General features: G+C 41.4%; 1 protein-coding gene across 2 annotated transcripts in view; it reads right to left on the bottom strand.

Moving 5' to 3' along the window:
• Positions 1-14,481, bottom strand: part of TAFA2 (TAFA chemokine like family member 2) — a 554,547-nt gene that overhangs the window by 153,896 nt on the left and 386,170 nt on the right. For both annotated transcript variants that reach the window (XM_067697196.1, XM_067697195.1), the window contains exon 2: positions 9,819-9,925. In XM_067697196.1, coding sequence (XP_067553297.1) covers positions 9,819-9,924 — 106 coding nt within the window. In that variant the 5' untranslated portion in view covers position 9,925. The remainder of the gene's footprint in view (positions 1-9,818; positions 9,926-14,481) is intronic.

Below are 14,481 nucleotides of genomic sequence, written 5' to 3' on the forward strand. Positions count from 1 at the left end.
TAGTAGCAGCCCCACTATTCCTCCTCACATAGGTTTTCTTGGAAATTATAACCAAGCAGAATCCTCGATAAGCTTTGCCTAAACAGAGTAAATTTAAAGTAAGAAGCAAGCAGAGCTGAGGGGTATGAGCAGTTGACCGCAGTGATGTGTAGCTGTTGGTTCACTGCCAACATCCTTTCTATCAGCAGTGCACCTTTCCTCCACTTGCTGTGAATGGTAGGGGATTACAATTCACAGCCCCTCCCTTGTTCAGAAATCCACCCTCTGCTAAAGAGAAGCTACTTCCCCAGGAAGGCTATTCCCTACCATGGGTAACAGATCAATGGCCAATGACAAATGGACACAAGTGTACAAGAGGCTACTTATCTCACCTCAAGGAGCTCCACTCTGTGGAGCAATTTATGTTTCTGATCCTCCCCAAAGGACCTGACCAGGCTGTTCTCCAGCTGAGACTCTATTTGTGCTCATCTTTTGTCTCCAAGTCTATCCTGCTGTCCTTGCTCTCTGTCTCCTGAGAGCACTCTTTCTATAAATCACATAAACAAGAATTCCTGACCTGGCTCTGCTTTTAGAGAAACCTAAGACACATGGCGTATGCAAATCATCTCTGGAAGAATGCATTCTAAATATAGGCCTTAAAAACTCTCGCAAATATGATTCCAGTGAACATTAGCTCACAAAATTTTTAAAAATCACAAAACCCTAAAATAAATAAAGTACTATGAGTGAGAGTCAACAGGAAGAAATCACAAAAATTTCATAAAATAGAAGCATCGAATTTTATATATATGTGAGATTTGATATAAAATGTATAAAAAGAAATATAAACTAAATAAATAAAGAACAAAATATATCAAAAGCCAAGACAATTTGTAAGAAAAAAAGAATTTTTAGTAGCATGTACTAGATGAAATTAAAACTCAATATCTGCATTAAAGAGCAGATTAGACCCAAGAGAACATAGAAATAGTGTGGTAGAAATAAACAGATCTGAATAAATATCCCAGAATATAGCACAGAAAGACTTGAAGGTGTAAAATATAAAATAGAGGTTGAAATATATGGAGAATAGAGAGGGAAAGCTGACATATACCTAACCAGAGTTCTAGTTCAGTAACAATGGTATAGAAGCAATATTTCAAGACATAATGCCTGAAATTCTTTCAAAGTTTATGAAAGACATCAATCCACAGATTCAGGAAGTCAACTAAATCCCAAATAGTATAAATAAAAAGAATTCACTGCTAGATATTTATCATGTTACATGGAACAAGACTTCCTAGATTTGAATCCTGCTCTCAATGGTTACTAACTAAGCAACTTGGGCCAAATTATTTAACCTTTCTTTGCCGCAGTTTCTGATCTATAAAATAGGATGAATAATAGTACCTACCTTATAGATTGTCATAAGGATTAAATGAGTTATTATCTACAAAGCTCTTAGAATAGAGCTGTTGGATTTTTAATATTCAACTGTATTACTTTTATCTTGAATGCTCACACGAAGTGCTCTCAATCAGACACAGATTTCTTATTAATTATCTCACAATAAAAAATAGAAATAAGCGAATAGGCCTTCCTTGCTCTAAGCCTTACACATGATGAAAGCCATGTGGACTGTGGGAGATAGAGACTCCACTCTTACAGGGCAGACACAAACTCTCACACACTCTGGCACCCAGGGCAGAAGTGGTAATTTGAAAGAAGCCTGGGTCAGACCCACCTGCTGATCTTGGAGAGTCTCTCAGAGAGGCAGGAGGCAACTGGAGCTCACCCTGGGGACATAGACACTGGTGGCAGCCAATTTGGGGGGACCTTGTTCTACCATGTGGACACAGGTGCTGGCAAGTTCAATTTTGGAATCCGCCTTCTAGCTTATTGGCACCAGGACCCAGTCTCACCCACTAGCCTATCAGCTCCAGTACTTGGATGCCTCAGGCCAAGCAACTAGCCAGGCAGAGAGACAGTCCCACCCACCAGCAGGCAGGCTGCCTTACAACGCCACAGCTACCCCAGGACATGGCCCTGTCTACCAGACTGACCAGGACCCTGCATCAAACACCAGTGTGCAGGCACTAGCCCTGGGACCCCCAGGGCCCTGCAACCAGAGACCCCAGGACACAGCTTTGTCCACCAGTGGGCCGATACCATCCCCAGAACCACCGCAGCCCCACAGAACACCCACAGGCCAAACACAAGCTCTAAAATACCTTGGGACCCTCAGCCGGCTGCCCCAGGATTTGATTTCACCCACCAGTGGGCCAGCAAAAGCTTTGGGACACCCTGGACCACATAGTCAGCTGAGTCAGGAACAGTCCCTGCCCACCAACAGGCTAAAAGCAACTCCAGGACCCCCAGGTCCCTGCAGCCAGAGATCCCAGGACCCAGCTCAGCCCACCAGTGAGCTGGCAGTAGCTCCTGGGCTCTGGCCCCACTCACCAGCAGGATGATAACCAGCCCTAGGAACCCCCAGACCCTGGCCACACCCACCATCAGGACAACACCAGCTTGAGATACCTTGGACTTCTCAACAAGCTGCCCTGGGATTCAGTCCCATTTACGAGTGGGCCAACATCAGCTTTTGGTCACCATGGAACCTGTAGCCAGCCATGTGAGGAACCAGCCCCACCTACCAGCAGGCCAACACTAGATCCAAGAACCCTGGCCTGCAACCCCAGGACCCAGCTCTGCCCATCAGTGAGTCAACACTAGCTCCAGAACCCCAAAGGCTTCCATAGCCAGCCTCCATACAAGGCAGAGCCTGGCAACCAACCAGACCCTGGGCCAGCCACATCTACCAGACTGCCCACAGTAGTCAGCCCACCACAACAGAAGGACCCACACAGTCTAAATAGGGGGCACCACTAGAGCATGTAGCTCTGGTGATCAGAGAGGAGTGTGCTGTTGGGACGCAGAGGACATCTCTTACAAAAGGCTACTTCTCCAAGGTTGGGAAAAACAACTAAACTACCAGATACATAGATATTAAAAGTGGTAAATGAGGTGGCAGAGGAATATGTTCCAAATGGAGGAACATGTTCCAAACAAAGGAACAAGTTACAACTCCAGAAGAAGAACTAAATGGAGATAGGCAATTTATCTGATAAAGAGTTCAAGGAAATTATTATAAAGATGATCAAGGAACTCAGGAGAAGAATGGATGAATAGAATGAGAAGTTAGAAGTTTTTAAGAAAGATTTAGAAAATATAAAGAAGAATCAAACAGACATGAAGAATACAATAAGTGAAATAAAAAATAAGTTAGAAGGAATCAACAGTAGATTATATGATACAGAGGGCTGGATCAGTGAACTGGAAGGCACAGTAGTGAAAATCACTGAAGCTGAACAGAAAAGAAAAAAAAAAAAAGAAAGAAGGATGTTTAAGAGACCTCTTGGACAACACCAACCATACTAACATTCACATTATAGGGGTCCTAGAAGGAGGAGAGAGAGAAAAAGGAACAGAGAACATATTTTAAGACATAATACCTGAACACTTCATTAACCTGGGAAAAGAAACAGAAATCCAGGTCCAGGAAGCACAGAGTCCCAAAGAGGATCAACCCAAAGAGGAACAAAACAAGACACACTGTAATTTAAATGGAAAAAAATAAAGAGAGAATAGGTGCATTGGCCAAGATGGTGGAGTAGAAAGACCCTGAGCTCATCTCCTATCATGAGCACACCAAAATTACAACTATCTGCAGAACAACAATCTATGAAAAAGACGAGAACCTACAGGAAAAGATTTTTCACAACTAAAAACCTAAAGAAGGAACCACAATGGGACAGGTAGGATAGGAAAGGTGGGCTCACAATATAATCAATTCCCATACCCCTGGGTGGGCGAACTGCAGCCCTGGGGTCCTGCACTGAGAAGACAAGTCCCCAGAGCATTTGGCTTTGAAGGCCAGTGGAGCTTAATTTGGGGAGTGCCAGGACTGAGGGAAACAGAGACTTTACCCTTAAAGGCCCACACAAAATCCCATATGCACTGGTACCCAGGGCAAAAGCAGTAATTTGACAGGAGCATGGGCTAGATCTAACTGCTGGTCTTGGAGAGTCACCTGGAGAGGCGGGGGGTGGCTGTAGCTCATTCTCGGGACATAGATACTGTCAGTAGCCATATTAGGGAGCTTTCTACCACATGGACACTGCTGCTGGCAGCTGGCATCATGGGATCCTCCCTCTGGCTCAATAGTGCCAAGACCTGGTCCCACCCAACAACCTGTAGGCATAAGTGCTAGGGAGCCTCAGGCCAAACAACTAACTGGGTGAGGACACATCTCCACCCATCAGTAGACAGGCTGCCTAATGACTTCCTGAACCCACGGCCACCTCTAGACACAGCCTTACCGACCAGAGGGCCAAGACACAGCTCCACCCACTAGTAGGCAGACACCAGCCCTGCCATCCAAGAAGCCTGCACCAGCCTCTAGACCAGCCTAACCCACTAGGGGGCAGACACCAGATGCAAGAAAATCACAGTCCCTCAGCCTGAAGACCTAGTCCACCTACGGCAAGCTAGACCCTACCCTGGGACCAGTGGAGCCTGGGGCCTGGGATCTGGGCCCTGGGCCCTGGCCCTGCAACTAGCAGGCCAACACAAGCTTCAGGACACCATGGACCACATACCCAACTGTGTCAGGAACCAGACCCCTGCCCACCAGTGATCTGATACCAGCTCTGGGATCCCTGGGCCCTGCAGCCAGACTCCAGGACCCAGCCCTGCCTGCCAGTAGGTGGAGCAACAGCTCCAGAGTCTTCTGGACCCTCACTCCTACCGCCAGTGAGGCAACATTAGCCCCAGGGCCCCTTGGGGTTCTGCAGTCAGCTGCCTCATGACCAGGCCCCACTAGTCAGTAGCTAGCAACATCCACACAAGGCAGGGTCTGGTAATCAACTGGGCTAGGGGCCAACAAAGCCCACCAGTCAGCCTACATAGTCAGCCTGCCACAACAGAAGGACCTAGGCAGCCCTCTCAGGGGGAATTCTGAGAGCATATCGTTTGGATGACAAGAGGGGAATGTGCTGCTGGGCACTTTTTTTTTTTTTTACAGAACTAGAATGAATAATTCTAAAATTTGTAGGGAAACACAAAAGGCCCTGAATAGACAAAGCAAACTTGAGTAAGAAGAACAGAACTGGAGGTGTCACACTCCCTGACTTAAAAGCTACAGCCATCAAATTAGGATGGTATTGGCATGAAAATAGAAATACATCAATGGAACAGAGAGCCCAGAAATAAAGCCATGAACTTATGGTCAATTAATCTATGACAGAGGAGGCAAGTATATACAATGGGGAAAAAAAAATAGTCTCTTCAGTAAGCCGTGGGAAAACTGGACAGCTACAAGTTAAAGAATGGAATTAGAACATTTTCTCAAACCATATACAAGAATAAGCTCAGAATGGATTAAAGACTTAAATGTAAGACCTGAAATCATAAAACTCCTGGAAGAAAACATAGACAGAACACTCTTTGACATAAATCATAGCAATATATTTTTGGATCTGTCTCTTAAAGTAATGGAAACAAAAGCAAAAATAAACAAATGGGACCTAATTAAACTTAAAAGCTTTTGCACAGCAAAGGAAGCCATCAACAAAACAAAAGACAACCTACTAAATGGGTGAAAATATTTGCAAATGATATGATGGATAAGGGATTAATATACCATATACATAAACAACTCATACAACTCAAAATCAAAAAAACATACAACTTGATTAAAAAAATGGGCATAAATGAATAGGCAATTTTCTAAAGGAGACACACAGATGGCCAAGAGGCACATGAAAAGGTGCTCAACATCGCTAATAATCAGGGATAAGCAAATCAAAACCACAATGAGATATCACCTCACACCTGTCAAAATGGCTATCATAAAAAGGATCACAAATAATAAACGTTGGCAAGGATGTGAAGAAAAGGCAACTCTTGTACACTACTGGTGGGTATGTAAATTGGTGCAGCCACTATGGAAAACAGGATGAAGTTGCCTCCAAAAACAAAACAAAAAAAATAGATCTACCATATGATTCAACAACTCCACTCCTGGGTGTATATCCAATATATCTGGAGAAAACTATAATTTGAAAAGATACATGCACCCCAATGTTCATTGCAGCACTATTTACAATAGACAAGACATAGAAGCAACCTAAATGTCCATCGACAAATGAAGGGATAAAGAAGATGTGGTACATATATACAATGGAATACTACTCAGCCATAAAAAATAATGAAATAATGCCATTTGCAGCAACACAGATGGACCTAGAGATTATCATACTAAGTGAAGTAAGTCAGACAGAAAAAGACAAATATCATATGATATTGCTTATATGTGGAATCAAAAAAAAAAGATACAAATGAATTGTTTACAAAACAGAAATAGATTCACAGACATAGAAAACAAGCTTTTGGTTACCAAGTGGGAAAGAGGTGGGAGAGGGATAAATTAGGAGGTTGGGATTAACATATACACACTACTATATATAAAATAGATAACCAACAACAACCTACTGTATAGCACAGGGAATTATACTCAATATTTGTGATAACCTATAAGGGAAAAGAATCTGAGAAAAGAATGTGTATACACATACACACACACACAGACATATATGTGTATAACTGAATCACTGTGCTGTACACTTGAAACTAACACAACATTGTAAATCAACTATACTTCAATTAAAAAAAAATTCACACGCAAACTCTAATTCGAAATTTTCATACGCTCAGTGCTCAAAGGAGTCTTATTTACAATAGCCAAGCTACGGAAGCAACCTAAATGTCCATCAAAAGATGAATGGATAAAGAAGATGCAGTACACACACACACACACACACACACACACACACACAGGAATACTACTCAGCCATAAAAAGGAATGAAAATTTGCCATTTGCAACAACATGGATGGATCTGGAGGGTATTGTGCTTAGTGAAATAAGTCACACAAAGACAAATACTGTATGTTATTAAAATAAACAAATGAATATGACAAAACAGAAACAATCTCACAGATATAGAGAACAAACTAGTGATTAACAGTGGGGAGAGGAAAGGAGGGAGGGGAAGCATAGGGATAGAGGATTAAGAGGTACAAACTATTATGTATAAAATAAGCTACAATGGTATATTGTACAGTACAGGGAATATAGCCAATATTTTATAAAATCTTTAAATGGAATATAATCTATACAAATTTTGAATTACTATGTTGTATACCTGAAATTAATATAATATTGTAAATCTACTATACATCAGTAAAAAGAAATAACTTGAACAACTTTCTTAGTACTACCACTTTGGAAAAAAGCCTTTCACATAATCTGGTAAGACTGAAGATATGCAATGCCCTGTGACCCAGAATTTTGCTCCTTGCAATGTGCTCTTGAGAAACCCTTGCAATGTGCACCAGGAAAGAAGTAGAATATTCATAGAAGCATAGTTCATAATGACAAGAAAATAGAACACCAACTGTTCAGGTACAAGAGAATAAATACATAAATTGTGGTGACTTCATACAACAAAATATGGGGCAACGGTAAAAAAAAAAATTAGTATTAACTATAGTTACCATCCAGTATAATGAATGTCACAAATATATTGTTGGGCAAATTAGCAAATTACAGAAAAACACAGTATAATACTATTATGTAAATTCAATAACAACAGAATTAAGCAGCATGCCATTTGGATAGGTATAAATACATGGTGAAATTATAAATAAAAGCAAGGGAATTATAATCACAAAATTTAGAATAGTGATTTTCTTGGGTAAGGAGGCAAAGGAATGAAATTAGAGTGGCAGACATCATCAGGTTCAAGAGAATTAGATATGTTACATGTCTCAACTCGGGGGTGAGCACACTTGTGTTCATTCTATGAATAGGTCCTAAAACATATATGTACATTACACTTATTAAATGTAAAACAGTTTAAACAAAGGGGGCATTTTGCATGGAAAATGTAAAGGGAAGAAAGAAAGGAAAAGGGGAAAGAGGGAGAGGCAGAGAAATCTTTCCTAAATTCTTCCTCCAAAATATTCTTGGTAGGGTGGAAATGGATCAGCAAAACAACACAAAAGTTTATCTTCTATAATGTTTTAGAACTTTGAGTTTGGCACTTTGAGTTTTCTGAGTCAAAGTATAATCTCTTATGTCCAAGAAATATATTTTTCGGCAAAAAGTAAGAAAAGATCTTAGTTTTGGAGTTAGCATAGAACATAACACAACTTAAAAAGTCTTAAAAACAGCTTTAAAAATTGTATGCAATATTCACTGCAGAGCAGTCCTCATGAATGATTCTCTTAGAGATCCCATCACTTGGCTTTGGAGATGAGAAAGCATCCTTATCATGAACCCTTGCTTTGCTGGAATGACACCCACAATTACTATGAATCTCCCCCAAAGCTCTCAATTCTACTTTTATAGGCTGGGAAGGTGCACTGGGGTGACCATGTATGGGTGATGTGTCTTCTCCTGTTAAGCCCAAGGCATGGGGCCTGGACCCAGTGGTTTGCCCCTTTTTACAAGGTAAGTATTTAAGGCTGCTTTGTCCTTCAGTTTGGTTTACTGTAGCCAATTTGGAGACACGTGAATAACATCTTCCTTAACAACTTCTTAATTTTATACCAGTAACCCTCATTCAAGAGAATTTAAAGTTTTATCTGTGGATCCAAGTGCTGTACTAAAGAAAAGAAGAAATGCACACACACGCACACACACACACACACACACACACACACACACACACACACACACACTGTGGGGCAAAAACAGGATTGTGAAATATGAAGGACCTCTTTATAAAATTCATATTTTGAAAGATGACTCTTTTTGGTTTTAAACACAGGGGGGAAAGATTTTCTCTTATAAGCATACCTCCCTCACACCACCTCTTTCCATTCCCTGGTGTACTTGTTCCGTAATTAAATGCACATGTGTAACTATTTTAAGTGTTACAAAATTCAAGGCAGTCTTAACTTTCTCTTCAATCAAAAATAAAACAAGAAAGTAAGTTGCTAGTCTGTGGACTTTACAGAGGAAAGAGAACAGAATTGTAAAATCATATTTCACAGAAAAATCTAAATTGACTTTTCAGGTTATGAATACTTGATTATGGTAGGGACAGTCCAGAAATAGACTAAAATAAAAGTAAATGGAATTTTAATTCATTTGGAAAAAGTATTCACTATACTGAGTCTTATGCTCAGAAAAGAGAACAGAAAGGGCATAATTTTGAGCTGTCAAGCTTAACACACACATATAAAACAAATATCGTCACCCTGTTCTATGGCAGAATTGAGCCTTCTCAGTATCATACTGGGGTAGAATCAAAAGAGTGGCCAAAGATGTACTCTGGCATGAAGAAATATGATCTACAAAAAGCACGGAAAGGAAATTTACATGTATACGTATTATTAAGACACATATCATTAAAGATGGTTTCATTATAGGATGATTGCAATTTGAAACTCATCTTTATTACGTGTCAAGTCAACATTTTAACATCATTATCTTAAAAATGGAAATGCTAAGAAGAAAACAAAGTCACGATTCCATACTCTTTGAACATTATTTGCAGAAGTGTCAGTAATCCTGGAAACATTTAAATAATCATTCATTACCTATCAAAGCCATATTAAGAATAACTCTTTCTGCATTTTTACTTAAAGAGAATTGCCATGGGCAGACCCACATTTAGTAAAATTAACTGACCAGTAAAAGCAGAACATAATAGTTTGTGTTAAAGGGAGTCCCCTTCCTCAGAGAGCTGAGGAAGAAAACAGAACATCTTACCTTTATGATGGTTTGCACTGGACACAACTTTCCCCCACAAGGTTACAATAAATATTATTATTAGCAGTTTTCCTTTTGTTGCTTTCTGTAAGTATCTCTTACTCATCCTGCAAATAAAAAAAATAAAAATAAAAATCTTAAGTATGTGAAACCATTGCTTTTCCATTATAACTGTGCTACATTTAAAGCTTCCCATGACACCTTAACACCTCAATTTGCATTCCTTATATTAAAATGCTATTCACTGTATATAAACTATGAACAGAAAAAATATTAAAGTTTTCCAAATAAAGTACCTTGATACAATGCAAGAGGTAAGAGAGGCCCTACCTCAGTCAATCTTATTTCACTTAACAGCCTAAATCAACTGGGAAACATTACCATTTTTCTTTCCATATAAATATAGATTCAACTTATTCAAAAAATCCAAGGCACAGTTGTTTGAATAATCTTTAAATAAGTGACTTATTCTACTTTAAGAAAAACAAACAAAACAAAACCTTCTTCAAGGCCAGGTCAAATGGTCAGGGTAAACAGTTCAGATAAAATGTGTGTGATGAATCCCTGCATAGAATAAAGTCACTTCAAATCTATTATTCCTAATGTGTTTTTAAAAAGTCACCTTACAGGCTTCCCTGGTGGTGCAGTGGTTGAGTCCACCTGCCGATGCAGGGGACACGGGTTCGTGCCCCGGTCTGGGAAGATCTCGCATGCCGCAGAGCGGCTGGGCCTGTGAGCCATGGCCGCTGGGTCTGCGCGGCCGGAGCCTGTGCTCCGCAATGGGAGAGGCCACAACAGTGAGAGACCCGTGTACCGCAAAAAAAAAAAAGTCACCTTACTGTACAACACTGCTACTAGAGATACACAGATGTTTTAATATTACTGGAATCTACCATGCTGTACTTTATGAGAAGTAGAAGAAAAATGGAAAAGCAAAATGAAAAATATCAGGTTAACATTTTCAAGTTGAGACTACAAAACTCAGGAAAGCGAAGCAAAGTTATAATAAAATAATAGCTACCCATAATAAAAATTGAGCAACTACTTTCTGTAGCACCTAATACAATATTATTTCAATTGTTTTTCAGGACGAATTGGGGATGTTGGTATGTCTAACCCCATTTGCAGATGATGAAATTTGGAAATTTGCTGAGGTCATGTTTAATGATAGAGTAAAAAGTCAAATCCCAAATAGTCTAAATCTAAAATCTTTATATTAACTACTATATTGCTAAGGGGTAAGTGAAATATATAAGATATAATCCATCTGCCTTTATTATGAGGCAGATAAAATATACATCCATCACCCTGTGCCTTCTCGGATCCTATTTTGAACTCTAATCTTGTTTGACCTACATTCTTGCCTTCACTCTACTGCAAGTTTGTGAGGTCACTTCCTGACCTAGATTGACTCCCCTTCCTCGAGTTCTCTAAGTTATCTTTTTCCTTACACCTTCACTTCCAAAATATACTATATCCAAAAGTATGACTCAGTGGTGGCAATGATGGTTGTATAATTTTGAAGAGAAGTCATTCACACCGATAAGTGGATGAAAAAATAAATTGATATATTACTTATATTTAATATGGGTATACATGAACCCTTCTTGGCCTGGGGAAGTTGTGCGCGCCGATTCAGATGTTGAGGAGACAGCGCAGTATGACTAAGAACACAGACTTACCCCCGAGTCAGATTGTTTGGATTTGAGTCCAGGCCCTCCTGGTTTTTAATTCTGTCATCTTATGCGAGTTTCTGGATCTCCTGCTTCAGTTTCTTCTTCTCTAATGTGGGATATGTATGTGAAAAGCCTGGCCCAAAGGCTGGCATGTATAGGGGCTCAAAAAGAATGAGACCGGAAAGTGTTCAGTCATTTGGATGTTTTGTTCCTTGAATGCATGAGAGGCCTGTGGAGGGAGATGACTGGAGAGAATTTCAGTGGCCCCAATAGCTGCAAGTCCTCCACGGACCTTGGTCTTGTGACATGTCTAGATAATGTACAAAGGAATAGGTGTTTGATCTTTCAGATTAGATTGCTTGGTTTAAAATCTGGCTTCCTGCCTACTTTCTATATGACTTTGGACAAATTACTTAACTAAGAGTATTTTTATTGTATTTAAAATGAGAAGGGGAGACCTTCAAGATGGTAGAGGAGTAAGATGTGGAGATCACCCTCCTCCCCACAAATACATCAGAAATACATCTATATGTGGAACAACTCCTACAGAACACCTACTGAACGCTGGCAGAAGACCTCAGACTTCCCAAAAGGAAAGAAACTCCCCACGTACCTGGGTAGGGCAGAAGAAAAAAGAAAAAACAGAGACAAAAGATAGGGACAGGACCTGCCCCTCTGGGAGGGAGGTGTGAAGAAGGAAAAGTTTCCACACGCTAGGAAGCCCCTTTGTGGGCGGAGACTGCCGGTGGCGGAGGGCGGAAGCTTCGGAGGGGTGCAGGGGTGCAGAGGGCAAAGCGGGGAGATTCCCGCAAGAGGATCGGTGCCGACCAGCACTCACCAGCCTGACAGGCTTGTCTGCTCACCTGCTGGGATGGGTGGGGGCTGGGAGCTGAGGCTCCAGCTTCGGAGGTCAGATTCCAGGGAGAGGACTGGGGTTGGCTGCGTGAACACAGGCTGAAGGGGGCTACTATGCCACAGCTAGCAATCAGGGACTCTGGGACAAAGTCTGGAACTGCCTAAGAGGCAAGAGACCATTGTTTTGGGGTGCCCAAGCGGAGGGGATTCAGAGCACTGCCTGAACGAGCTCCAAAGACGGACGTGAGCTGCGCCTATCAGTGGGGACACCAGAGACGGGCATGAAATGCTAAGGCTGCTGCTGCAGCCACCAAGAAGCCTGTGTGCGAGCACAGGTCACTATCCACACCTCCCCTCCTGGGAGCCTGTGCAGCCCGCCACTGCCAGGGTCCCATGATCCAGGGACCACTTCCCCAGGAGAACACACGGGGCGCCTAAGGCTGTTGCAACGTCATGCCGGCCTCTGCCGCCGCAGGCTCGCCCCGCATTCCATGCCCTCCCTCCCTCCGGTCTGAGTGAGGCAGAGCCCCCTAATCAACTGCTACTTTAACCCCATCCTGTCTGAGCGAAGAACAGATGCCCTAAGGCGACCTACACGCAGAGGAAGGGCCAATCCAAAGCTGAACCCCAGAACCTGTGAGAACAAAGAAGAGAAAGGGAAACCTCTCCCAGCAGCCACAAGGAGCAAGAGAATAAATCTCCACCATCAACGTGATGTACCCTGCATCTCTGTAATACCTGAATAGACAACGAATCATCCCAAAATTGAGGCGGTGGCCTTTGTGTGATTTTGTCTGTAGAGCTTTGCTTATACCATTTGTCCTACGGTTCTGTCTATCCGTTTTTTTGTTTTTTGTGTTTTTTTAGTATAGTTTTTTAGCTCTTCTTATCATTGGTGGATTGTTTTTTGGTTTGGTTGCTCCTTTCTTTCTTTTTTTTTACTTTTTAATAATTTTTATTTTTTATTTTAATAACTTTCTTTTCTTCCTTCCTTCCTTCCTTCCTTCCTTCCTTCCTTCCTTCCTCTCTCTCTCTCTCTCTCTCTCTTTCTTTCTTTCTTTCTTTCTTTCCTTCTCCTTTTTCTTCTGAGCTGTGTGGTTGACAGGGTCTTGGTGAGCCCAGCTGGGTGTCAGGCATGTGATTCTGAGGTGGCAGAGCTGAGTTCAGGACACTAGTCCACCAGAGACCACCCGGCTCGATGGAATATTAAACGGCAAAAGCTCTCCCAGAGATCTCCATCTCAACGGTAAGACCCAGCTCCACTCAAAACCAGCAGCCAGAGTGCCGGACACCCTACACCAAACAACTAGCAAGGCAGGACCACAACCCCACCCATTAGCAGAGAGGCTGCCTAAAATCATAATAATGTCACTGACACCACAAAACACACCACTGGACACGGTCCTGCCCACCAGAAAGACAAGATCCAGTCTTATCCACCAGAACACAGGCACTAGTCCCCTCCACCAGGAACCCTACACAACCCACTGAACAAACGTTACCCACTGGGGGCAGACACCAAAAACAACAGGAAATATGAACCTGCAGCCTGTGAAAAGGAGACCCCAAACACAGTAAGTGAGGCAAAATGACAAGACATAGAAACACACAGCAGATGAAGGAGCAAAGTAAAAACACACCACACCAAAAAATGAAGAGGAAATAGGCAGCCTACCTGAAAAAAAATTCAGAGTAATGATAGTAAACATGATATAAAATCTTGGAAATAGAAAATACAAGAAACATTTAACAAGGACCCAGAAGAACTAAGGAGCAAACAAACAATGATGAACAACACAATGAATGAAATTTAAAATTCTCTAGAAGGAATCAATAGCAGAATAACAGAGGTAGAAGAATGGATAAGTGACCTGGAAGATAAAATAGTGGAAATAACTACCTCAGACCAGAAAAAAGGAAAAAGAATGAGAAGAATTGACAACAGTCTCAGAGACCTCTGGGACAACATTAAATGCACCAACATTCGAATTATAGGGGTTCCAGAAGAAGAAGAGAAAAAGAAAGGGACTGAGAAATATTTGAAGAGATTATAGTTGAAAATTTCCCTAATATGGGAAAGGAAATAATCAAGTCTAGAAAGCTCAGAGAATCCCATAGATGATAAATCCAAG

Source organism: Pseudorca crassidens, chromosome 11 (assembly GCF_039906515.1).
Source record: "Pseudorca crassidens isolate mPseCra1 chromosome 11, mPseCra1.hap1, whole genome shotgun sequence".
Classification (NCBI taxonomy): Eukaryota; Metazoa; Chordata; class Mammalia; order Artiodactyla; family Delphinidae; genus Pseudorca; species Pseudorca crassidens.